We start from the raw sequence: 22,841 nt of genomic DNA on the forward strand, positions 1-22,841 counted from the left end.
TGAGCTCTATAGGGATGGGGCCCTGGTCTAGCCACTGATGCATTGTAGCCCCAGCTCAGTGCCAAGGATGTGGCATATGCTTGCTAGAATGACTCTGGAATGAATGAATGGAGATGATCTGAATGAACAATATTTATTAGTTTGACCACAAAGATAGGATTCTTCCTCAAGCCCCTTAGGCAAAGGGCCAGATGGGCAGTGAGTAGAGCCCAGTGGTTTAGACCTGAATCAGAGCGGATTTAAATCCCAGCTCTCCACATGTGTGACTTGAGGCAGCTACTTAATCCCTCCTTGCTTCAGTGTCCTCATCCATAAAATGGGTACAGTCATTGGCACCTGCTTCATAGAGCTGCTCTGAGGATTAAACAGGTGAGTACATGTAAAAGTCTCAGTATGGGCCTAGCACATCAGCACTCATTAAGTAGTAGAATGTGATCATCTCAACTCATTCTAGTTGTAAAAATGCAGCAAAGATGATGCCTTTTATCAGGTGGTGACATAGAAACCAGGTCCTTCTGCCTCCTGCTTTTGTGGCGATTGTTGTTGGTTTGATTTGCTTTTGTGGTGTCAATTTTGCTCCTGAAGAATCAGCTGCCCCCTTAAGGAGAGTATTTATACTCAGAGTCTATCACCATGGAGACAGTCAACAGTAGGGAATCCAAGATCACATCACCTCTCCCTGGAGGCTGAAAGTGGACTCTCAAGGCCCTTTTATTCTGTGAAGTTAGTAGAGTTTCATCTACTACCACTCCTTTTGACTGATGAAAAGAAAAAAAAAGGCATCCCAAACTCAGCAACTTCATAACATCTCCCACCCCCGAAACCTTAAACTGTGTTAAGTCAAAGAAGCTTGGGGCAAATCCTTACCATGCAGTTTCTTACTGCAGTAAGTCCACAGTCATTCTCCACTCCGAGCTGGAAGATTGAGGCCAAGTATTCAACCAGAGTGCTCACTGGAAACTGGCTGGAGGAGAGGAAGATGGTAAGAAAAGAGGAGGTGGACAGAGGGCTCAGAGGGAGACCTGCTAGGGAGAGGGAGGAGGTAGGACATTATTATTTTCAAAGGGCCATAGGTGACTGCATCTTAAGAAGGTGGCACTGTGCTATACATAGAGGAGTTATGTTCAAGCAATCATCAAGGTCCCTATTACATCTTGAAAACCTCATAGCACAGGTGTCAATATGGTTGTGCCTTGCAGTTCCATATTCAGTGGAGTGTTTCTAGGCACCCAGTGTTCCCTGTCCCTAATTCCACTGCACCTTGATTTGAAGAATGTCTGCTCTCCCTGGGCTGGCCCTTCCCAGGATGTGTTACCTGCCAAGGCAGGCTTGACACTCCTTGTGTTGATGTCCAGGGATGAACTGCTGTTCTCTGGCACCTGTTATGCAACCTTGCCCTGCCTGTGCATTTCAGCTTTCACTTTCAAAGCAGAACAAATGGGCTTTTGGTGTTCCCATGTACCTTAAAGGTCATCACAAAATACTTTGCCTGAATTGACCTACTTAAAATAGAATATCTTCATTCGTGGCAATCAAGACTGACCCACTTAAATTTCTGCAGAGACGTCTAGACATCCTCACGTCTTCTTGGAAAATAGGCAAGGGAAAGAGGGTGAGATAGAATTGGCAGCTTTGATGCAAGTGCGGGGAAGGTTGATGGTGATTTCTGAGAACTGGAAAAGGCTGTTTTCATGGGGGAACATGAGCATTTACCACCCCTCTGGTCAGATGTGGCTTTTGGCCATTTTTAGCCCTGACTGCACTTGGCTTTGTTTAGGGAGTAGGGGTGTGTAATCCAAGGGCAAGAAGGACTGGGTGAGCAGTCCCTTCAGGCTCCTGTGGGCAAGGCAGTACCCAGGGATATTATGGACTGGTCCAACGCCTAGAGGAGATTGCATAAAGAGAGCAGAGTTGGAGTGATGTCAGAAAGATGGCAGGCTAAGAAGCTCCAGGTTCCTTGTTCTCTCATGGAAACACTTAAAAAGCAACTATAGCCTAACTGAAACAACTATATGGGAGCTCTGCAAAACAAAGGTCTATAGCAAAAAATCAAATGCCCAGTAGAAAAAGCCACATTCAAAATAGTAGGAGATTCCATGGCATTTTTACTTGCCCTTTCTGCATTCCCTCCCCAGCACAGTGTGGTGCAGTGTGGGGGAAGCAGTGGCTCAGCTCCCAGCTCCCTCCCTGGAACCCAGAGGGAGTGGAGCAACATTGTAACCTGTCTGGAAGCTGCCTGAGGGATTGGTCTCTGTTCTGCCTAACTCAAGAGACCAGACAGGGAAAAGTGGGTAGTTCATATTTTAGGCTAGGAAGAGCTTGAAAAGCAGCAGTGGTCACAGTTAATGAAAGCTGCCAGGGGACTACAAACTTGCAAATGTCTGGGGGCAAGAAATTATAGGTAGAGGAATGCAACAGAACATCGAAGGCTCTGAGAAGAAGCCAGGAAGAGACTCCTCAGATAATTAAGGCATTTTAAAGCAGCCATGTACACAGGGGAAATAAAAAGTGTGCGCATGCATGCGTGTGCGCACGCGCGCGCGCACGCGCACACACACACACACACACACACACAGAGGCCTAAGGAGGATGCATGCTCATGTTCAGAAAAGTCCTGAGAAGAACTTAAACCTTCATACCTGGCCAATTCCAAGGCTCAGAACATGCCCTGCTACTTAGTGGAGAACTTTCCTTGAGTGGAGCCAGTCTGCAAAGACTAGGAGAGATGGCTGTTTTTTTCAAGTGCTCAGTGTTCAACAAAAAAATCATAAGGCATACAAAGAAACAGGAAAAGATGGCCCACTAAAAGGAAGAAAATAAAGTGGCAGAAATGGTCCCTGAAGAAGCACAGGCAATGGAAGTACCAGAGAAAAACTTTAAAAAACCTGTCTTAGGGGCTTCCCTGGTGGTGCAGTGGTTAAGAGTCCACCTGCCAATGCAGGGGACACGGGTTTGATTCCTGGTTCAGGAAGATCCCACATGCTGCAGAGCAACTAAGCCCGTGTGCCACAACTACTGAGCCTGTATGCCACAACTACTGAAGCCTGCATGCCTAGAGCCTGTACTCCTCAATAAGAGAAGCCACAACAATGAGAAACCTGCGCACCTCAATGAAGAGTAGCTCCTGCTGGATGCAACTAGAGAAAGCCAACCAACATCAACTGAGACCCAACACAACCAAAAATAAATAAATAAAGTAAATAAATTTAAAAGAATTAAAAAAAAAAACCCATCTGTCTTAAATATGCTTAAAGATCTAAAAGAAAATATGGACAAAGAATTAAATGAAATCGGGAAAATAATATACAAGCAAAATGAGAATATTAATGAAAGATAGAAATTATAAAAAGGAATCAAACAAAAATAATGGAATTGAAAAATTCAGTAACTAAATTGAAAAAAAATTCACTAGAGACATTCAACAGTGGATTTGAACAAGCAGAAGAAAGAATCAGAGAACTTGAAGACAGATCATTTGAAATTACTGAGTCCAGGGAGCAAAAAGAAAAATGAATAAGAAAAGTGAACAGATCCCAAGGACTTATGGGACATCATCAAGCTGACCAGTATACAGATTATGGGATAAAAGAGAGAGAGAAAGGGGCAGAGAGATTATTTGAAGAAATAATGGCTGAAAACTTCCCAAACTGGAAGAAAAGATATGGATCTACGAATCCAAAAAGCTCAATGAAGATCAAATAAAATAATCCCCAAAGAGACCCACACAGAGACAATTATAATCAAACTGTTGAAAGTCAAAGAAAAAGAGATCATCTTTAAAGAAGCAAGAGAAAAATGAATCATCACATACAAGAGAACCCTAATAAGATTATCATTAGATTTCTCAAAAGAAACCTTGCAGGTCAGAAGGCAGTGGAGTGATATATTTAAAGGGGTCAAAAATAGTAACAACAAAAACCCCCACCCCACTATCAACTGAGAATACTGTTTTAGCCAGCAAAACTCTACTTCAAAAATGGAGAAATTAAAACATTCCCAGATAAACAAAAGCTGAGAGAGTTCATTACCACTAGGGCTGCCCTACAAGACATGCTAATGGGAGTCATTGAAGTTGAAATGGAGAAATGCTAGACAGTAACTTGAAGCCATATGAAAACATAAAGACCTCTGGTAAAGATAAATACACAGACAAATATAAAAACCATTATTATTATAATTTTGGTTTATAATTCCACTATTTTCTACATGATTAAAAAACCCAAGTGTATAAAAATAATTATAAATCCATGTTAGTGCATACATGGTAGATCAAGATGTAATTTGGGACATCAATAACATAAAATGGGAGAGGGCAGAACTCTAAAGGAGTGGAGTTTTTATTACTGAGTTAAGGCAAGTTAGGATCAATTTAAAATAGATTGTTACAAAGCACAGCTAACATCATACTCATGCAAAAGAATGAAGTTGGACCCTTACCTCACACCATATTAAAAAATTAATTCAAAATGGATCAAAGACCTAGACACAAGACCTAAAACTATAAAACCCTTAGAAGAAAACATAGAAGAAAAGCTGCATGACCTTGAAGTTAGCAGTGATTTCTTGGATATGACACCCAAAACATAGGCAGCAAGAGAAAAAAAATAGATAGATTGGACTTCATCAAAATTAAAAACTTTATGCATCAAAGAACTCTATCAACACTATCAACAGAGTGAAAGCAGGATCTTGAAGAGAGATATTTGCACATTCATGTTCTTAGCAGCATTAGTCACAGGAACTGAAAGGTAGATGTAATCCAATGACGAATGAATGGATAAACAAAATGGAGCATGTACATACAATGGAATATCACTCAGTCTTTAAAAGAAAATTATGACATATGCTACCGTGTAGATAAAACTTGAAGACACTATGCTAAGTGAAATAAGTCAGTCACCAAAAGACAAATACTCTATACTTCCACTTATCTGAGGTACATAGAGTAGTCAAATTCACAGAGACAGAAAGTAGAATGATGGTTGCCAGGGGCTGAGGGAGGGGAGATTGGGGAGCTGTTGCTTAATGGCGACAGAGTTTCAGTTTGAGAGGATGAAAAAGTCCTGGAAATGGAGGGTGGTTGTGGTTGCACAACACTGTTAATGTACTTAATGCTACTGAACCACACACTTAAAAATAGTTAAAATGGTACCTTTTATTAGGCATATTTTACCACAATGAATTTCAAAACAAAATCAACCACAAAAATGTAATATAATGGGGGAAAGAAAGAGTAGAGTTGGGAAGAGTGAGCAACAAAGGAGAAAAAGAAAGGGAGGAGACAAGCAGGAGGGAGGAGCAGGGAGAGAGAGGAGAGAACAGAAACAGGGGTGACCATGAGATATGGTCAGATGACACCAAAACAGCTTTCCCAAGGGCTCTTGGGGGGTTGCCAAGTCCCTGAGCACACTCCTTTTCAAGTACTGGAAAGGAGGGGGGCACAATTAAGCCTGTGTTGTGCAGGATGCCCGGGGTCCATATTTACCCTTTTTCTGCCCAGCTTCCAATGGTTGGGAGCTGAGGGCATGCAGCAGAAGTTTGAGAAGGGGCATCACAGAAACTGTCCTGAATATTTGGTCTTTTTCAGTTCACCAAAGCCACTGAGAAAACACCCCAGACCATTTATAGAAAAGAGTATATCCCCTTCCCAGGCCACAAACCGGACCAGACCTCCAGGTGGTACAGCAAGAGGAGAGTTGAGGTAAGAGGGCTCGGGACCCCCCACTCAGGCCTGACTCCCTCCCAATGCTCAGGAGACACTAACAGCCAGACTCTTTCTAGATCCATTTCCCTCTTAGAAACTCAGGAGTAACCTCATTAAATACCCTCCCCAGCCAGATGGCTGCCAATGTCACTCACCCTTATTTACTGGGTGGACAGATGTCAATCTAATCTCAAGCTGGTAGCATTCCCCTTGGCTGGTATCCCAGCACTTTCCTGGGCCATTTCCCCCCTCCCTTCACACTTTTCCAACAGGGTGCAGGCAAAGAATATGGGAAACAAACAAAGGTAAGTGTTCAATTAAGGTGAATGTAGTCGGGAATCACACAAAATACTCCAAAAGTTAAGTGGTGGTGATGTTTGAACAGTGTTTGTAGCAGCTATGCCCAAGCGTCCTGTTCTTTTGTATGAAAAGTCAAGGACTGTTCAGTGAACTCTCACTTGTTGGGTGCCTGTTTGTGAGTGTGGCTGTGTTCCAGGCTTTCAGAACAGGGAGCAGGGCACTGCAACTTCAGAACATGCCTTCCACGCCCAAGACCAGGCATTAGAGACATTTATCAAATTAGGTGAGAGTGTTCCAGAGGCTCAGAGATCCTGGCCCTTCCAGGAACAGGAGAGAAAGCCTCTTCCTATATCAACTCTCATGGGTACTTCCCACCAGGTTCAGCCTGGAGAGAATAAGCTTGTAGGTGCTCACCCACTGGGTGCACAACTATGCCCTGTCCCCACCATGATCTGGGTGTTCCCCCAAGTTATTTCTTCTGCCAGCCTGCTGCTCATAGAGGTGATTTCTGTCCCCTCACTCCCATCCCACACAACCCTACCTTTGCCTAAATTCAGGGTGGGGGCAGGGAGGCACAGAATGAGGGATGGACATCCTTCAGAATGGAGCATTTTAGAGCTGGAAGGGACCCAAGGGATTGTCCAGCTCAGCACGCTCATTTTCAGATAAAATGTGCCCAAGGGTGGCGAGTGTCCTGTCTGAAGCTGTGTAGCCTGTCGGTAAGGGACTGAACAGGGGGCTGCTCAGCACATCAAGAAATCAAGCAAAAAGTCTCCTCAGATCCCTTTTCACCACCTGCCAGAGTTGACTCTTCAACTTCTGCATTTGGGGATTCATGTCAGTATAAACAGTGCCAGATGTTCAGTTCTGTGCTAGCATCCCTGGACCATGACGGCATCTCTGGTTTGTGCTGTCATATCTGGGTCGCACTGCATGGTCCTCGGACCGTGCTGATGCTTTGGTGCTGCCAACCATTAGCATTAGTGTGCACTGAAGACACAAACATATTTGAATACAAGGAAGTCAAAATTAGAACCCACAATCCTAACCATCCCCTAACCATCAATGTACATGAGGCATTTAGCCTAACTCTCAATACACCTTTGGTGCCCTTTTTTTTTTTTTTTTTTGCGGTACGTGGGCCTCTCACTGTTGCGGCCTCTCCCGTTGCGGAGCACAGGCTCCGGACGCGCAGGCTCAGCGGCCATGGCTCACGGGCCCAGCCGCTCCGCGGCATGTGGGATCTTCCCGGACCAGGACGCAAATCCGTGTCCCCTGCATCGGCAAGGCGGACTCTCAACCACTGCGCCACCAGGGGAGCCCCTTGGTGCCCTTTCTTAAAGACATTTGTTGTCCCATCACAAAGCCTGATGAGAGATAACCACACACACATAGAGCCTGGATAAAATCAAGATACCTCCTCCAACACATACACAAAACAGAACCCAGCAATTGGATATTTGTTTCTAGGGATTCTGTTCAAATAGCCTGTTTGTGTGCTGAGGACACTGGACACAGCATCACTTCCACATCGCTGCTTCAGTTCTGTCGGCTCCTCTGTGTGCTCCATCCTGTGCTCCCCTACTGGGACAGCCTCCATTTCCATCTCCCTCCCCACTTTACTCTCCTCCCTTTGGCAAATGCTGCAACTGCTCTTCCAATTGACCATGGATCAATGGAGTTTTTATCCCCTAGGCAGGTGTTTTAATCATGTTTTTTATGTTCTGTATTGTACTTTGATATTTTAGGGGTCTTGCTCATGCTGGAGAGGCTGCCCCTCCCAGGGTTAGCTAATTCCTAGGGACAGTAAACACCTTGCCTGCCGTCATGCCTTTCAGATGCAAACCAACCAATCCAGAGACCATCCCTCCAATCACCTCCTTTATCTAATGCTCACATGCGAGGCCAATATTCCCCATTCCAGGCCCAGGCAGTGACAACCAGAGACACCCTGAATTTATTCAAACTGTGCAATCCTACACTTCTCAAACATGCCTACCCTGCTTTGCCCATTCCTTTGTTGGAAAGCGCAACGAAGGCTCTGGGCCATGTTCTATCTTCAGTCCTTCTGCCTCCTGACTGACCCTTGTGCTTCCCATGTGGTCCTGTGCGATGTGACATACCCCCTCCTCTTGGGAATTGTAAGTGCTAGACTTCTTTCAAAGGTAGTTGTCTCTATGTCTGTCAGCTTACCGTACCTGATCAAAACAAAAATCTTGTGCGCATGATCAAGATAGCTGAGAACCCCTCCAACTTGCTTTCCCTGACCTTGGAAATATACTCCAGACACCTGGTGATGTGGACCTTGGGAACCCCTGCTTAATGTCTGTGCCCATCCCCCTGTGTCTCCCTCTGGCCTTGTGATCTGACGGATTCATGGAACCACAACTTGAAATATTCGGTGCAGCCGGTGTTTTGGGGCTGTAGTAGGCACAGACCTCCCCGCGACTCCAGACAAGAGGACGAGCATGGAAATCCACATTATCTTCCCTGTAGATCAGCCCAGTCCTCTAGGATTCCCTTTTAGGGCCAAGAGGATTTTCTTAGGAAAAGCACCGATTCAGGCAAACGTCCCAGAGTCGGGAGAACACGGCTTTCTTCTCCCTGTAAGTAACTCCCCACCAAAGAAATCACCCCCTGAGTTGCCAGCTGAGGGAGACATAAATCCTTTGCAGGAGAAGGCAATTTACGGAGCATTCGCTGACTCTTCCCATAGTAACTGATTGAAATAGAAGGTGCAGACGTCAGGCTCGGCATTTAACATCTTTCACTTGCCATGGAAATCGGCGCTTGGAAGGATGAGACTTGAGACAGATCAAAGGGGGTAATTTCAGATCCCCAGGGCATGCAATGAGATGGCCCGGACTCCCCTATTCAGCTGGGTATCCTGACTTTCATTTTACTGCATCCCCCTAGCTCGTTCTCGGGATGTGTTGTCTTGGCATAGGCTGGGAGTTCCTCACGCAGAGAGCTGACTGCAGCTGAGGTGGGATGTGTGTTTGAAGGTGAACTGCGTCATGGTGGGCAGACAAGTGTGTTTCCTGTTGGTGGCTCCCAAGGCTCAGGCAGCCACACTCCCATGGGGGACCCCTCTCCTTCAGCACCACAGATCTCCATGGCGGGCAGATTCTGTCTCCAGCCACAGCCAGGTGGATGCCTTCCTCTGATTGGTAACATGTGCCCTGTGTCTGTCCTTCCAGGGGCTCCCGTACAAACACCTGATCACTCACCACCAGGAGCCCTCGCACCACCATCTGATCAGCACGTACGACGACCATTACAACCGGCATAACTATAACCCAAGCTTGCCCCAGCTCCGCACGTGGGATAGACATAGGTCGCTGTGGCTCCCAGAGAAAGCTGACTTCCCCCTTCTCGGTATCTTTATAATTCGGGATCGCCTCCTTTATTGGGCTCTAAAGGGTTCATAGCTGCATAGGGCTGAGGTGTGCCTACCTGGTGCGGAAGAACCTCACAGGTGACTCAGACTCCAGAAAAGCATTAGAATGAGAAGATAGGGAAAGAGTCCTATTTACCTCCAGGCCACCTGCCCTCTCCCTGTGTTGCTGGATGATGTTGCTGTGTGATGAAACTGTCACCTGCAGCACCATGTTTACCTGGAGCACAGGTGGTGGGGCGCAGCATCACTGCACACTCAGATCCATCATCCGTTTCATAAATACTACTGAGTAATCCCCAGGTGCCATGCCCTATTGTAGTATCTGGGGACACAGCAGTGACAGATAAGGAGGAATTCCTGCCCTCAGGGAATTGACACCCTCATGAAGAGACACAGAAGACATCATTAATGAATAAGATAACGTAAGATCCAGTGCACTGCACCGGGATATGTGGTATGAAGAAAAGAAAACGGGTAGCGGAGAGAAAGTGAGGCCGGTATATTGATTCTCGTTGGGATGGGATGAAAAAGGACGGTCTTTCTGGAGGAAATAACTGAACTGAGAAGGAGGGAGCTGTGCAGGAATTGGAGGGAAGGACATCCCAGGGGAGGCAAGAGCGAGTGACAAAGCTGCTAAGCAGGGGTAGAGGAAGGCCAGGTAGGGGCTCACAGGCCACAATAAGGAGTGTGGACTTTGTCCTTCCCTCAGTAACAAGACTTTGCACAGATTTACCAGGAGAGTGCCTTGATCTGACTTACATTTCAAGCTGCCCCTATCCTTTGCACTTATCTTTTTGTGGAGAGTGAGCGCTTGTCACAACACATTACTTTGCAAGGGTTTCTCTCAAGGTCACTCTCCCAAGCTCGCGCTGCTTCCTTCCCTACTGGGGTGGGGCAGTTATTATCCAGGAACTGATGGGGCCACACTTTCAATCAGGTCATGGGGCTGAATTTTCCAAGGCTTCTCACAGTGTCTGGTCCCTCCTAGGTACACAGGGAGCAGGCCACACCCTGAGGCTCTCGGGGGGGGGGGGGGGCGCTGGCAGGACCACCACCCTCCTGCAAGCCTCCTTCTCCCCTCTGGTGCACGGCCAGCCTAGCTCCCTGGTACGGCAGCCTGGGAGAACCTGCAGGGTCCAACCAACCATTCTCCTGTCCCATCAACACTAGCCTCCTCCTCTAAGCCCTGTTCACCCAGACTCTGGTTTGCCTTGCAGCTCCCCCTACAAACTACGGACTCTACGAGCAGCTGAAGCAGAGATGGCTCCCATCACCCGAGGCCACCCGGAGGGAGAGCATTTACACTTCTTCCTACCCCAGACCACCTTCTGGTGCTACGTCTCAGCGGGAGCATGCGATTCCGGGGCCTCCCCCTCACCTGCAGCCTGTCCCACACTCCTGAGAACTGCCACCCCATCACAGCACAGGTGGAATCACGTGGAGACCCACCACACCGTCGGACCTGCCAGACAGCAGGCGGCTGCACATACTTCCAGAATTTTAAATCAAGCCGATCTGAGCGGCCCTTGGAATCATGGTCTGTGTTTTATACTTTCTACCCCTCCTCCAAACCCACAGGTCCTTTCTTTTCCAGCCCACAAATAAAGCCCTTTGACACAAGGAGTGTCATGTATGTGCAGAAGACAGACTTGAAAGTCAAGAGTAACTGGAAGAACCCATAAGTTCCCATATTTCACACAAGGGGAAACTGAGGCCCAGAGAGGTAACATGACTCCAAGTTCTCACAACTCGGTACATATCCTCCAGGAATGTTTGTTGAATGAATGAGTGATATGATGAATGCGGAATAGAGGAAGGGTGGGTAGAAGACATAAGAGATAGCTGGCATGGAGCCAGCTGGCCTCCTCACGCCTCCTGCACCATCCATTCACCCCACAAACATCCACTGAGCCATGGTCAAGGCAGCCTCTGGCCTCACAGCCTTCTGTCCAGCAGGAAAGGGATGTGAATGCATCCCTTTCCTGCATTCAGGAGAGGGTGACGTTGGGGGACAGGCTTACAGAAGTGAGGACCTTGGGGGCCAGTAGGTCATAAGGGAGATCACTGGGGTTGTGCTGAACTAAAGGGGTGCATGAGAGCAGTAATGGGGGCATGGAGACATGAGCTAGTGAGCGAGGGCTTCCCTGAGGAGGGGACATTTAGGCTGAGACTAGAATGCTGAGATGGATGAGCCAGGTGCAGGGACAGGTGGGAGGGAGGACAGGGTGGCTCAGGCTGCAGGAATGGCATATGTGAGGCTTCGAGTTGAGAAGGAGCTCGGCAGGTCTGTTAAAGGTCCAGAAAGGTGGTGTACTAGTTCTTATTGCTGCTGTAACAAATACCACAAACTCACTGTCCTAAAGTAACACAAGTTTCTTCCCTTACAGCTTTAGAGGTGAGAAGTTCAAGCGAATTCTCGGGGCTGGGTTCCCTGTAGGGGTCAATTCTTTCCTTGCCTTTTCCCGCTACCAGGGGACACCTACATTCCTTGGCTTGTGTCCCCTTCCTCCATTTCCAGACCCAGCAGTGTAGCATCTTCTTTCCTCTCTGTCTCCCTCTCTAAGGATCCTTCTGATTATGTGAGGCTCACTGGATAACCCAGCGTCATCCCCCATCTCAAAATCCCTCAATCCATCTAATCCTTTCCAGGCAGTTGAGACGGTGGAGGGACAATGGTTAGGGGTGGAGGTGGGACTGAGTGGATCCCAGAGCCCACGGATGTCCATACGTGGTCAGCGTTCCATGACCTTACACACACACACACACACACACACACACACACACACACAGACACAGAGTCTAAAAAGTGGCTGTTAACACTGTAGTGACCGGAAGAATCTGTGGGATGTGCGTGTGTTTGGTTGTGGCAGGTGGAGGAGGGGACGGGGAACAAACATTCAGGTCATAGCAACCCATCACCGTAAAGAGAACAAGACCCCAGTGGACCAATCAGCATTCCAGCGGCCCTCCTCCTCTGGAGGCCACCCTCAAGCCTCCTGTAAACTGCCAAGGCTATGGGGACTCCTGTGTCTTTCCACCTCTGTGGGTCTCCAACCCGACTGCTCTGTCCAGGCCAGGATGCAGGCTGTGCTCTCTCCCTTCTTGCTCCTTTGTCCACTGACAACATTATCTCCAGGAACCCATGACAGTGGGTGTGAGACTCTTAATCAGATCATGGAAATCTTTCAAAGGATCCCGTCTTCATTCCAACTCCCACGTGACCTGCCTGTGCTCTCCCTGCCCAGCATCAGTGACTTTCACCTGTTCCCAAGTTGGCCGCACTTTTCACTAAATCAGCGTTTGCACAGTCTACCCAGTGCCCCAACACAATCCCCTCAACTGAAAACGTTCTTTGTTTGAGCAAAATTTATTCAGGCTCCTGATCCTCTCCTGGGATTGTCTGTGTACTTCCTCGTAAAATCTAGTTTCAATAAGAACCATAGGTCAGTCCAGCAAGAATCCCCATGCTTGATATCTGATGACCCCAAAAATCTGATCAAATTTCCTCACTGCCCACTATTGGTATCAGATCATGCTGGGCTGCCTTTAGCGAGAAATCTGTTACATTGGTTCAGCCAGAATCCCTCCCAGACTTTATTAATTTACCAGCCAGTAACCCCCCTGCTTTTTGGATGTGAATCCCTATTCCTATCTGTTGAAGTTTGAATGAAGCCAAGTCACATGCTGGGGTATCTTTCCCTCTATTGTCATAGCCCTGAATAAAATTTGCCTTCACCATGTAAACCTGTGTCTGTCTCTGATTTCCTTCTGACACGCCTCGCTCAACAGATGACTGCTCAGGCAGGAAACCTTCTGATTTTCCCACAAATGCCCACAAATCTGACAACGACCAACTTGGAGTCTAGCCACTTTTGCTATTTTCCATATCAGCCCTCGAGTTTTTTTCAGAGAATTAGTTTCAACTTCTCACTTTAAAACAATGGTCTTTTTGGACCTCATAGAAACTGCCACCCCATAGAAACATCCCCAACTTAAACTCTGCACTTTCCGCATTTCCGCTAACATCATGTGAAGGCTCTCTGTCAGTCCTTTGCAACATGTAGGTTGTCTGGCAATTTGAGGGGTCCTTCTGATCCTGTCACCTAATTATTCACTGCACAGAAATGGGAAGATTCCTCTACCTGGAAGAAACCTTGATTCACCAGCTTAAAAATGGAGAAAATAGCAGCGATGTTTAGATTTTCTGTGAAGGTGATCTGAGGTAGTGAATAAAAAGTGTCTGCACCATTCTTACCCAGTTTTTGTTCAATAAACAGAGATGTTTATGATTATCAGTGGTACTAATCTCACTCTACTGCAGGTCTTTAATAAAAGGAATGGTTGGCCTGGGAGTTAAAATGCCTATTGAGTGGAATCCAATTTAACCCTACTTTATGCAAAGGTCATTTATACCCATGGCAGAAATGTGGTGAAAGGAATCTTCCGGAATGTGACCCAGAGGGAAAACACCCTTAAAGAATCTTTGACTTGGTGGCCAGTGCTATATAAGAATTGTTTGGGCATCAAATAAATGGGGTGGGAGAGAGGCATGGAAAATTCTTAGAGATAGAGGAAGGGTCTCCCTTTATTTGTGAACTTAAACTTCAAAAGAATCTCTGTGTGATGCAGCCTTAAACACCAAATAGAAGAGAAAAAAATTTCTCTCTTTATGAAGAGAAAAGAATTTTATTTCTGTGCCTAATGGTGTCTCCTTGTTCAGAATCTGTCTTGAACTTAGCTAAGTTTGAGAAAACAGTAATTATCTAAATACATTTGCAAAGTGGCCAATGGGATTATGGTTCGGCTTCCAATAACCAGAAAAATGTCTGGGGCTATTTGCCATCTGGAAAGTGTCTTCAGTGAGAAAAAAACTTAAAGAAAACCTCTCTTGGTAGCACCTGCCCCTGGATGACCGTGTTATTTGCTACTGACCCACAGTGCCCACCTTCAGTGGCTCTCAGTCTTGGAAATGTCTGATTCCAGGACTCACATCTCTTCCTCTTCTCACATTCTTAGATTTAGTCTTTTCATGGTGTTTGCTGTGCTGATCCCAACTTTCTAGGAGGAAGCACCCTCAAAGGTGACACTGTATCCTCCGAGCCACTCTCTTTTACTTTCCAAATATCACCCAGAGAAATGTCTTTAAGTCTCCATCCTCCTTAGGAGAATAAGAACTCTTTATTTCCAATTGTTGCAGTCATTCAGTGGTCCCTTCAGGAATGCTCAGCTCCGAGAGGTGAAGCCCCCACCCTTACTTCTCACTGTGATCTTGACACGCCCACCTTCACAGAAGGCTCGGCTTAAGGCTGGAAAACCAGCCACATCCACAAAAGCTCTTCCCTTGCTCCCTGAATAGGCTCATCATCTCGTATTTTTGCTACATAACATCCAAGTGACAAGTTGATACAGAAACACGTTTATTTTGTTTACTTTGGGAACAATACCACTGTCTTAATGAAGCTGTTTTAATTCAGGGACATTTCGATAACTTTGATATGGCCGAAGATCCCCCAATAAGGATGGTTTCAAGTTATGTTTTTTTCTTGTCCGATGTCAGGAAGCAATAATCCCTTTCCTGTTTGAGCCCCCAGGAATATAACTGTCTGTATTGGTAGAATTCAGTCAATGTTTGTGGAGTGAATCCATGAATGGGTCCTTGATTCCCCCTCCATCATTCTTTCTGTTTCCTGAATGGATATCTGATTCAATCAAGTAATCTGGAGAAGAATGGAGATCCAATCAGGATCAATCCAATGGGCAATACGGAATATAATCAAGGATCCTTTTCTGATTGAGTTAGTAGTTGGCCAGAGGGATGATGGGATTAGAAAGGTGTATAAATGCCTCTGAAGAAGGAATGCAGACTCTTCTGGCTCCAGCGTCACTGGCTGGGGTCTCCACATAGTCTGAGGTCTGAGCACCCCGCCAACCCCATCACAGCAGTAAGTTACCAACCTCAGCTGAGGACACCCTCTTCTTACCCACGGTAAGCTGATCTTGAAGCTGATCTTGAAGCTGATCTTGAAGCTGATCTTGAAGCTGATCTTGAAGGGTAGCATGGATCTCTGGATGGCACAGAGAGTTTTTGAAAAATCATTTTTTTCAGATGAACACATTTCAGGTTTTGGTTTTGCCTCTCAGTGTGGTTTTGCCTAAATCTCAAATATTCTGATTTGTTCTTTGGCTTATCTCATTTTTAACTGTCCCCACCAAGCAGATATTATTTTTAAAAATAGTTATTTATGTATTTGGCTGAGCCAGGTCTTAGTTGCAGCACGTGGAATCTTCGTTGCGGCATGCAGGACCTTTAGTTGCAGCATGTGGGATCTAGTTCCCTGATCAGGGATTGAACCCTGGCCCCCTGCATTGGGAGTACAGAGTCTTTTTTTTTTTTAACATCTTTATTGGGGTATAATTGCTTTACAATGGTGTGTTAGTTTCTGCTTTATAACAAAGTGAATCAGTTATACATATGGGAGTACAGAGTCTTAACCACTGGACCACCAGGGAAGTCCCTCAAGCAGATATTCTTAATAAAAAACATCTGTTTGGAATGTTATTTCTTGAAATTTAAATTTAAAATATATATTTTGTGGACAAATAGCATTCACTGTAGGAGTATCTCCTTAATCTTTACCAGCCAAGTTAACTGAGGTAACTGAGGATGTAGGCTGTGTTGGTCCACCTGACACTCCTCTTCCCATAGATTTAGGGCTCTAAGTCATGGTCTGCAAGTCTTTCCCAAATAAAGATTGGAGTCAGCTCTCAGGCTCCTTGGTACCCACTTCCCAGTAGGACAGGAATTAAGCAGAGCAGTGGATGGAACTGAATGAGCTAGTGGTTGCCTTTCCTCCTCATTGGTACTTGTGAGATGCTTGTTCTGGATCCAGTAGGGAACATGTTATAGTTTTCTGCCCCCTGAGTCCACAGTGTACTATGGGCTAATTGAGGCACTTCCGCCTCTGCCAGGGCAGTGACCTTAGCCTGAGTAGGTACTTCTGAAGGTTTGGGAGACAGTCTGAGGTGTGCTCCTGCTTGGCCTGAAATCGATGCCTTGTTCCCTGGCAGTTTCCACAGGATTCCTTTTGGAGCAGAGTCAGGATGAGTGTCCAGACCCCACCCAGACTCCTGGACCTGGCGGGAACAAGCCTGCTGAGGGATGAGGCCTCAGCCATTTCTGCTGTGGAAGATCTGCCCACTGAGCTCTTCCCACCACTGTTCATGGAGGCCTTCCATGGGAGACACATCGAGACCCTGAAGGCCATGGTGCAAGCCTGGCCCTTTGTCCGCCTGCCTCTGGGGGACCTGATAGACATGCCTCATGTGGGGCCCTTACAAGCAGTGCTGGAAGCACTTGATGTCCTACTTGCCCAGAAGGTTCGCCCTAGGTGAGTCTGATTTGCATAGCCTGGTAAAATCCTGGGCTTCCTGGAAGAGACAGGTGGGATGAGGGAAAGTAGATGGACAAGGGATGGACAAGAGGGTTCTGATGATGACAGTGAGGGAGCTCAGAGGCCTTGGCTCACTATGGGAAATGCCTTCCTGATATGTAAGGGTAGCTAAGATGCAAGGGGAGTTGAAAGAACATGCCCCATCTCCTTCCTGTGACGCTTAACAGTACTAGAAATGAAGAACTAGAAAGGGGGGGAAGGGAAAGGGAGATGGAGGAAAGTGAGGCAAAGAGGGAAGAGGGGGAGTCAGCAGGTGATGACAGGAATGTGAAATAAAAACACAGGTGGACAGTCTGTTGTCAATTCTGAGACAGTGGTTTTATTCTGTGTGGATTTTAATGCACCCCCACTAATCTGTTCCTCACAGGAGGTGCAAACTGCAAGTGCTGGATTTACGGGATACTGGCCAGACCTTCTGGAGCATGTGGTCTGGAGCCAGCACTCACGGGTGCTCAAGCTCAGGAATGGTACCAGTGGCTGAGCACAGGTCAATGACACAGCAGCCCTTGGCTCCCTTGGAGGTGTTCATAGAACTTTGTCTGAAGAAAAGGACCCTGGATAATTTCCTCACCTACCTCATCAGGTGGGTGGAGCAGAGAAAAGCTTCCATACACCTGTGCTGTAAGAAACTGAAGATTGTTTCAATGCCCATGGAAAATATTATGACGGTCCTGAGTAGGGTGCAACTGGACTGTATCCAGGAGGTGCAAGTGAATTGCACCTGGCAGCTGTCCACCCTGGCCATGTTTGCTCCTCTCCTGGGCCAGATGGGTAATGTGCAGAGACTCTTTCTCTCCCCCATTCTTGTGTCTGCCTTTGAGGAGCTGGAACAGCAGCACGTTGTCCAAATTACCTCTCAGTTCCTCAGGCTGCACCACCTCCAGGATCTCCGTATGGAATCTCCCTCCTTCCTTGAAGGCTGCCTGGACCAGATGCTTAGGTGAGAGTGGGCCACTGACCAGGTAACAGTGAACACAGCACTAGAATGTCACGTGAACTGTGTCATTTGCTGCTCTATCCTGTAGTGTGGTATCCCATAACCACACAAATCAAGTTAGAGGAACAAACTGCTATACAGGTTCTGTAATGGGACACCATAGTAGAAAGCTATAGATCATAGGGTTAGGATCAAGTGAGGGTGGACATAGGTTCTTCCTTAGAAAGAGATATCTATGTCAGATGACTTAGGAAATTAGGTAAGTGAAGAGGGCATTAAAGAAGCGAAACTACCTCAGACCCGAGCAATTCTAAAGAGAAGCTCTGGGGAATTCCCTGGATGTCCAGTGGTTAGAACTCTGCACTTTCATGGCTGAGGGCTTGGGAAACTACCATCCCACAAGCTGCGTGGCAGAAAGAGAGAGAAAGAGAGAGAGAATCTCTGTGCTTACCAGGTTTGTGAACACAGTGAGCTTGTCTGAAATTCCCAGTCTCTAAAAGGCTGTCTTCTGCTCCAGAAAATTAATATGTAAGAAATGCATGACTCTGAGAGGATGGCAGTGGAGCAGCAGCCACAGACAATAGAAAGTGGAAGGTAGTTTGCAGATGATGCAGGGGTGTAAGTGAGCCCCTGCAGACTGGCAAACCCTGTTGATGATGTGGGATCTTGTCCAGTTTGATTCTCTATACATGTCTCCCACCAGCCTCAACTGGCCCAGAGATACAGGTGCCTAGGGCTTAAGCATGGTCTGAAAGAAGCCTGAGTTGAAAGCATTTTATATTTTCTCTCCCAATATTCAAATTCAGTGATGCCCACACTTGATTGGGACTCAGTGTTAGGCTCTCTGCTGAGTAGGTTCTAGTGCATTTCATCATCTTCATTCATCATTTAAAAGAGGCGAAGTAAGTTTCACCCTGCTTGACCCATAATGAAAGAGAGCTTTCAAGATACTGTAAAGTTGACCCACTCACACAAAGAAGATGACAGGAGTCAGTCTAAAATGAGACTGGTCATTCTAGGTATTGACCTTCTTAAGGCAGTTAGTAGGACCTTGGCTTTGGGCAAATCAACTATCTGCCAACTTTAGCTCATGCCAGCCTGGATTCTCAGACCTAATTGCTTGTTTTCCCCCCAGATGCCTGAACACGCCCTTGGACAACCTTTCAATAACCAACTGCCGGCTTACAGATTCAGACTTGCTCCATCTGTCTCAGTGCCCAAACATCTGTCAGCTAAAAGGCCTGGATCTGAGTGGTGTCACGCTGACTGACTTTAGTCCTGAGCTCCTCCAAGTTCTCCTGGAGCAAGTTGCAGCCTCCCTCCAGGAACTGAACTTAGAGCAGTGTGGGATCAGTGACTTTCAACTTGAGTCTATCCTGCCTGTCCTGAGCCACTGTTCCCAGCTCAGGACCCTTAGTCTGTGTGGGAACCTCCTCTCTATGACCATCATGGAGAAGCTGCTGTGTCACACCACTGGTATGCCCCATTTAAGTGATGAGTTTTATCCCGCCCCTCAGGAAAGTTACAGCCCTCATGGAGCTCTCCACCTGGGCAGACTTGCCCAGCTTCGGGATGAGCTAATTGAGATTATGAGGAATTTAGGATGTCCCAGGGCCATCTGGCTTAGCTCTAGCCCATGTCCTCGCTGGGGCAATAAGACATTCTATCAAGAGGAGCCCTTTCTATACCACTGCTATATCTCTGCCTAGTCGGGTGCATCTATCAAAAGCTTTCTTCTGGGCATTTGGAAACAAAAATCTAGACAATAGATGCATCATGAAAGGAAAACAGACCTGTCATTTCAGATATCAGCTCAATGTGAATGGGAAAAGGAAAGGTGATCCAGCACAGGTATAGGATTGCACTGGAAATGCAGATGCTGGGAGGTGAGGGGACTTTCAGGGACATGTGCTTATAGCATCAGAAATATGAATCTAAATTTCTGGTTGGAAATTTGGGCTGGAGACACACATGTTGGCATTATCCCTGAGGGGGGGTGATTGTAAAGAAATGGTCAGAAATAAAGAGACCTTCAGTATAAATGGACTAATGTTCTCCATGGTATATTATCCTGTTTTCACCTCAGTAATCTCCAGTTACTGATGAAAGCAAATGCACCAGATTGTCTATGATTGGGAACCCTACTATTCCCATCAGTTCTCTATTCTGTCTTGGACATCTTTGACCTCCTTACACACTTCTGTGGCTGTTCAGTGGGTTAATACACACAACAAGGGAAAAATACTCAGTGGTCAATGACAAGCTCTTGACAGGGCCCTCACTGTTGACTCAGGCCATGACCCTGGACATGAGCAGTCCCCATAGTTCTTTAAGTGGGTTCATTAGTCCCAGTTCCTGGCCTTTGTGTGTGCTGGGAAAGGGCTTCACTACACAGGTCAAGACCTCCAGTTCTGGAAGGGGTCGTCCACACTGCAGATGAAACAAAGTCTCTTGTCCTTGTCAACCCATGCTTGTCATGAGGGGGTAGTGGTCTTCATTGAATTAAACTAGTTGTGACCAGTAAAGACATACAATTTCCTTTTAGCATAATACTAAAATCTTACGGGCATATAACAGGGTTTTAGTATTTCCAAACCACATTAAGAAATTATATCCTTTTGTAGGGTTACGTCATGTCATTGAAAGACTGACATTAATCCTATAACACCTACTATCTCTCCCTATCAGGGAAGACTAGTATAGCATGCTTTATTATCAACATATCAGCATGTGTAAAAAGACACCTCCTATATACCTCTTATAACCCATAGTCAACCTTCCCTACCCTCAGTTCCACAGCCTCAGATTCAACCAGCTGCAGATGGTGTAGGGCTACACTTACTATAGAAAAATATTCGCAGGTAAGTGGATCTGAGCAGTTCAAGGGTATGTTGTTCAAGAGTCATCTGTATATACAGATATATATTAGGAGGGATTTATTATGGGAATGGATTTACATGGTTACAGAGACAGAGGTCTCACAGTCTGAAAGCTAGAGTACGAGCTAAGCCGGTTTTATAACTCAGGCCAAAGCTTAGGGCTGAAAACTGGGGGAGCTGATGATGTAACTCCAAGTGTGAGGCTAAAGACTTGAGAACCAGGGGCCACTCATGTAAGTCCTGGAGTCTCAAGTCTCAAGAGCCCAAAGCTGCTATGTTCATGGTCAAGAAGAGAAAGAGGGAGAGAAAACTGTCTTGTTCACTCAGGCCGCCAAGATATTGGATGATGCCCACCCACATTGGTGAGGACAGCTCCCATCCCCACCCGCCCCAGCAGGTGAGCAGACAAGCCTCTCGGGCTGGTGAGTGCCTGTCGGCACCGATCCTCTGTGCTGGAATCTCTCCGCTTTGCTCTCCGCACCCCTGTTGCTGTGCTCTCCTCCGCGGCTCCGAAGCTTCCCCCTCTGCCACCCGCAGTCTCTGCCCGCGAAGGGGCTTCCTAGTGTGTGGAAACCTTTCCTCCTTCACGGCTCCCTCCCACTGGTGCAGGTCCCATCCCTATCCTTTTGTCTCTGTTTATTCTTTTTTTCTTTTGCCCTACCTAGGTACGTGGGGACTTTCTTGCCTTTTGGGAGGTCTGAGGTCTTCTGCCAGCGTTCAGTAGGTGTTCTGTAGGAGTTGTTCCATGTGTAGATGTATTTCTGGTGTGTCTGTTCGGAGGAAGGTGATCTCCGCGTCTTACTCTTCCACCATCTTGAAGCTCCCTCCAGTAGTATTGATATTTTAATAGCAATTTAAAGAAATAAGATGCAAGAGTAGTCCCCACAAGACAATGCAAAGGATGTAGACTTCACAAGGTCTAGAACGTTTACTCCTAAAAATAGTCTAAGAAAGTAAAAAGTCTTTGTTGTATAGGTGGAGGCAACAAAGGTTAAGATGACAAAGACCTCTGAAAGTTGGCACAGCCAAAAATGCTGCTCAGAACCCCACTCTATTTGACTGGTTGTCATATGGACACAATATGTGTACTTTTTGAATGGCAGAGACCAAGCTCTCAAAACCCAGAAGAAAAAACAAACAGCTAAGAAGATCAGATAGAACATTTACCTCTCAAAGAAATGGGGAGATAAATGCACCTTACTCCTAGAAGGGCTTTTGTTTCTGTAAGTTTAGGATTCTGAAAAGATATTTTATCAAGCTGGCTTTTCCTGACTGTGTGTGCAAAATGATCAAATTTGGAATGTCAAAAGAACCCCATTTGGTCATTTAAGATTGAGATCTCGGGCTTGCCTGGTGGCGCAGTGGTTGAGGGTCCGCCTGCCGATGTGGGGGACGCGGGTTCGTGCCCCGGTCCGGGAAGATCCCACGTGCCGCGGAGCGACTTAGGCCCGTCAGCCATGGCCACTGAGCCGGCGCGTCCGGAACCTGTGCTCTGCAATGGGAGAGGCCACAACAGTGAGAGGCCCGTGTACCACAAAAAATAATAATAATAATAATAATAAAATAAAGAAATAAAATTGAGATCTCCCTTAATATAATTTCCCCAAGTAAGTAGTTTCTTGCAAGTGTAAGCTCCATGCATATTGTAAGTGAATCAGGCTCGGGTGTTAGTCGGAAGTCGGCTTTCTAACACCCCTCATTTCTCTATTTGAGAGACTTTGTTTCCCATTTTAAAGTTGAATTTGTTGGGAATAAAATTTACTAAAGAGATTGTGTGGTGAGCCAATGTGCCGCTTGTGAGCTTACCTCCTGTGGGTGTCACTGTAGAGTGATTTCAACTGTCTTTTGCGTCTTTGTTTCTCCCTCTGGCCATCTAAAACCACTGTGGGAGCTCAGATCACTGAATAGTCAATTCATATACATGATCTGAGGATGAGCAAGTCTTTTAATTAATGAATGGTTGTCCCTATGGGACCACTGCACAGTATGAGGACTCTGCCTCCACCACTCCCTCAAATTTTTCAGTTTCCAGAGAAAGCTGTGACTGAGTGGGAGGAATCTAGTCCCTCTTCTTCAGAGCAAGTCTCTCATGTCATATTTTCACTTTTATCCCTACAAATTCTGTTAATACCAGGGAAATATGGAAATTAAATCATTATCTCAAAAAGAT

At 46.3% G+C, this 22,841-nt stretch overlaps 2 protein-coding genes across 2 annotated transcripts; both read left to right on the top strand.

The window, feature by feature from the left end:
* The first annotated feature begins 868 nt into the window (after nucleotides 1–868).
* Nucleotides 869–10,806, top strand: CFAP107 (cilia and flagella associated protein 107). The gene is made up of 4 exons (XM_067729984.1): nucleotides 869–982; nucleotides 5,588–5,701; nucleotides 9,205–9,382; nucleotides 10,622–10,806. The coding sequence occupies exons 1-4, from the start codon at nucleotides 869–871 to the stop codon at nucleotides 10,804–10,806; spliced, it is 591 nt and encodes a 196-aa protein (XP_067586085.1).
* Nucleotides 10,807–15,292: 4,486 nt separating this feature from the next.
* LOC137209985 (PRAME family member 15-like) lies at nucleotides 15,293–19,587 on the top strand. Its single transcript, XM_067711529.1, has 4 exons — nucleotides 15,293–15,390; nucleotides 16,473–16,792; nucleotides 17,223–17,795; nucleotides 18,928–19,587. The coding sequence occupies exons 2-4, from the start codon at nucleotides 16,506–16,508 to the stop codon at nucleotides 19,499–19,501; spliced, it is 1,434 nt and encodes a 477-aa protein (XP_067567630.1). The 5' UTR covers nucleotides 15,293–15,390; nucleotides 16,473–16,505; the 3' UTR covers nucleotides 19,502–19,587.
* The last annotated feature ends 3,254 nt before the right edge of the window (nucleotides 19,588–22,841 follow it).

Source organism: Pseudorca crassidens, chromosome 2 (genome assembly GCF_039906515.1).
Source record: "Pseudorca crassidens isolate mPseCra1 chromosome 2, mPseCra1.hap1, whole genome shotgun sequence".
Taxonomy (NCBI): Eukaryota; Metazoa; Chordata; class Mammalia; order Artiodactyla; family Delphinidae; genus Pseudorca; species Pseudorca crassidens.

Bases quoted from the DNA above. Each gene is read 5' to 3' on its own strand.
- CFAP107 (XM_067729984.1), top strand. From the start codon at position 869: ATGCAGTTTCTTACTGCAGTAAGTCCACAGTCATTCTCCACTCCGAGC. The intron at 5,702-9,204 runs GTAAGAGGGCTC...CTGTCCTTCCAG, and splicing joins ACAGCAAGAGGAGAGTTGAG to GGGCTCCCGTACAAACACCT. The intron at 9,383-10,621 runs GTATCTTTATAA...TTTGCCTTGCAG, and splicing joins AGCTGACTTCCCCCTTCTCG to CTCCCCCTACAAACTACGGA.
- LOC137209985 (XM_067711529.1), top strand. From the start codon at position 16,506: ATGAGTGTCCAGACCCCACCCAGACTCCTGGACCTGGCGGGAACAAGC. The intron at 16,793-17,222 runs GTGAGTCTGATT...TGTTCCTCACAG, and splicing joins GCCCAGAAGGTTCGCCCTAG to GAGGTGCAAACTGCAAGTGC. The intron at 17,796-18,927 runs GTGAGAGTGGGC...TTTTCCCCCCAG, and splicing joins TGCCTGGACCAGATGCTTAG to ATGCCTGAACACGCCCTTGG.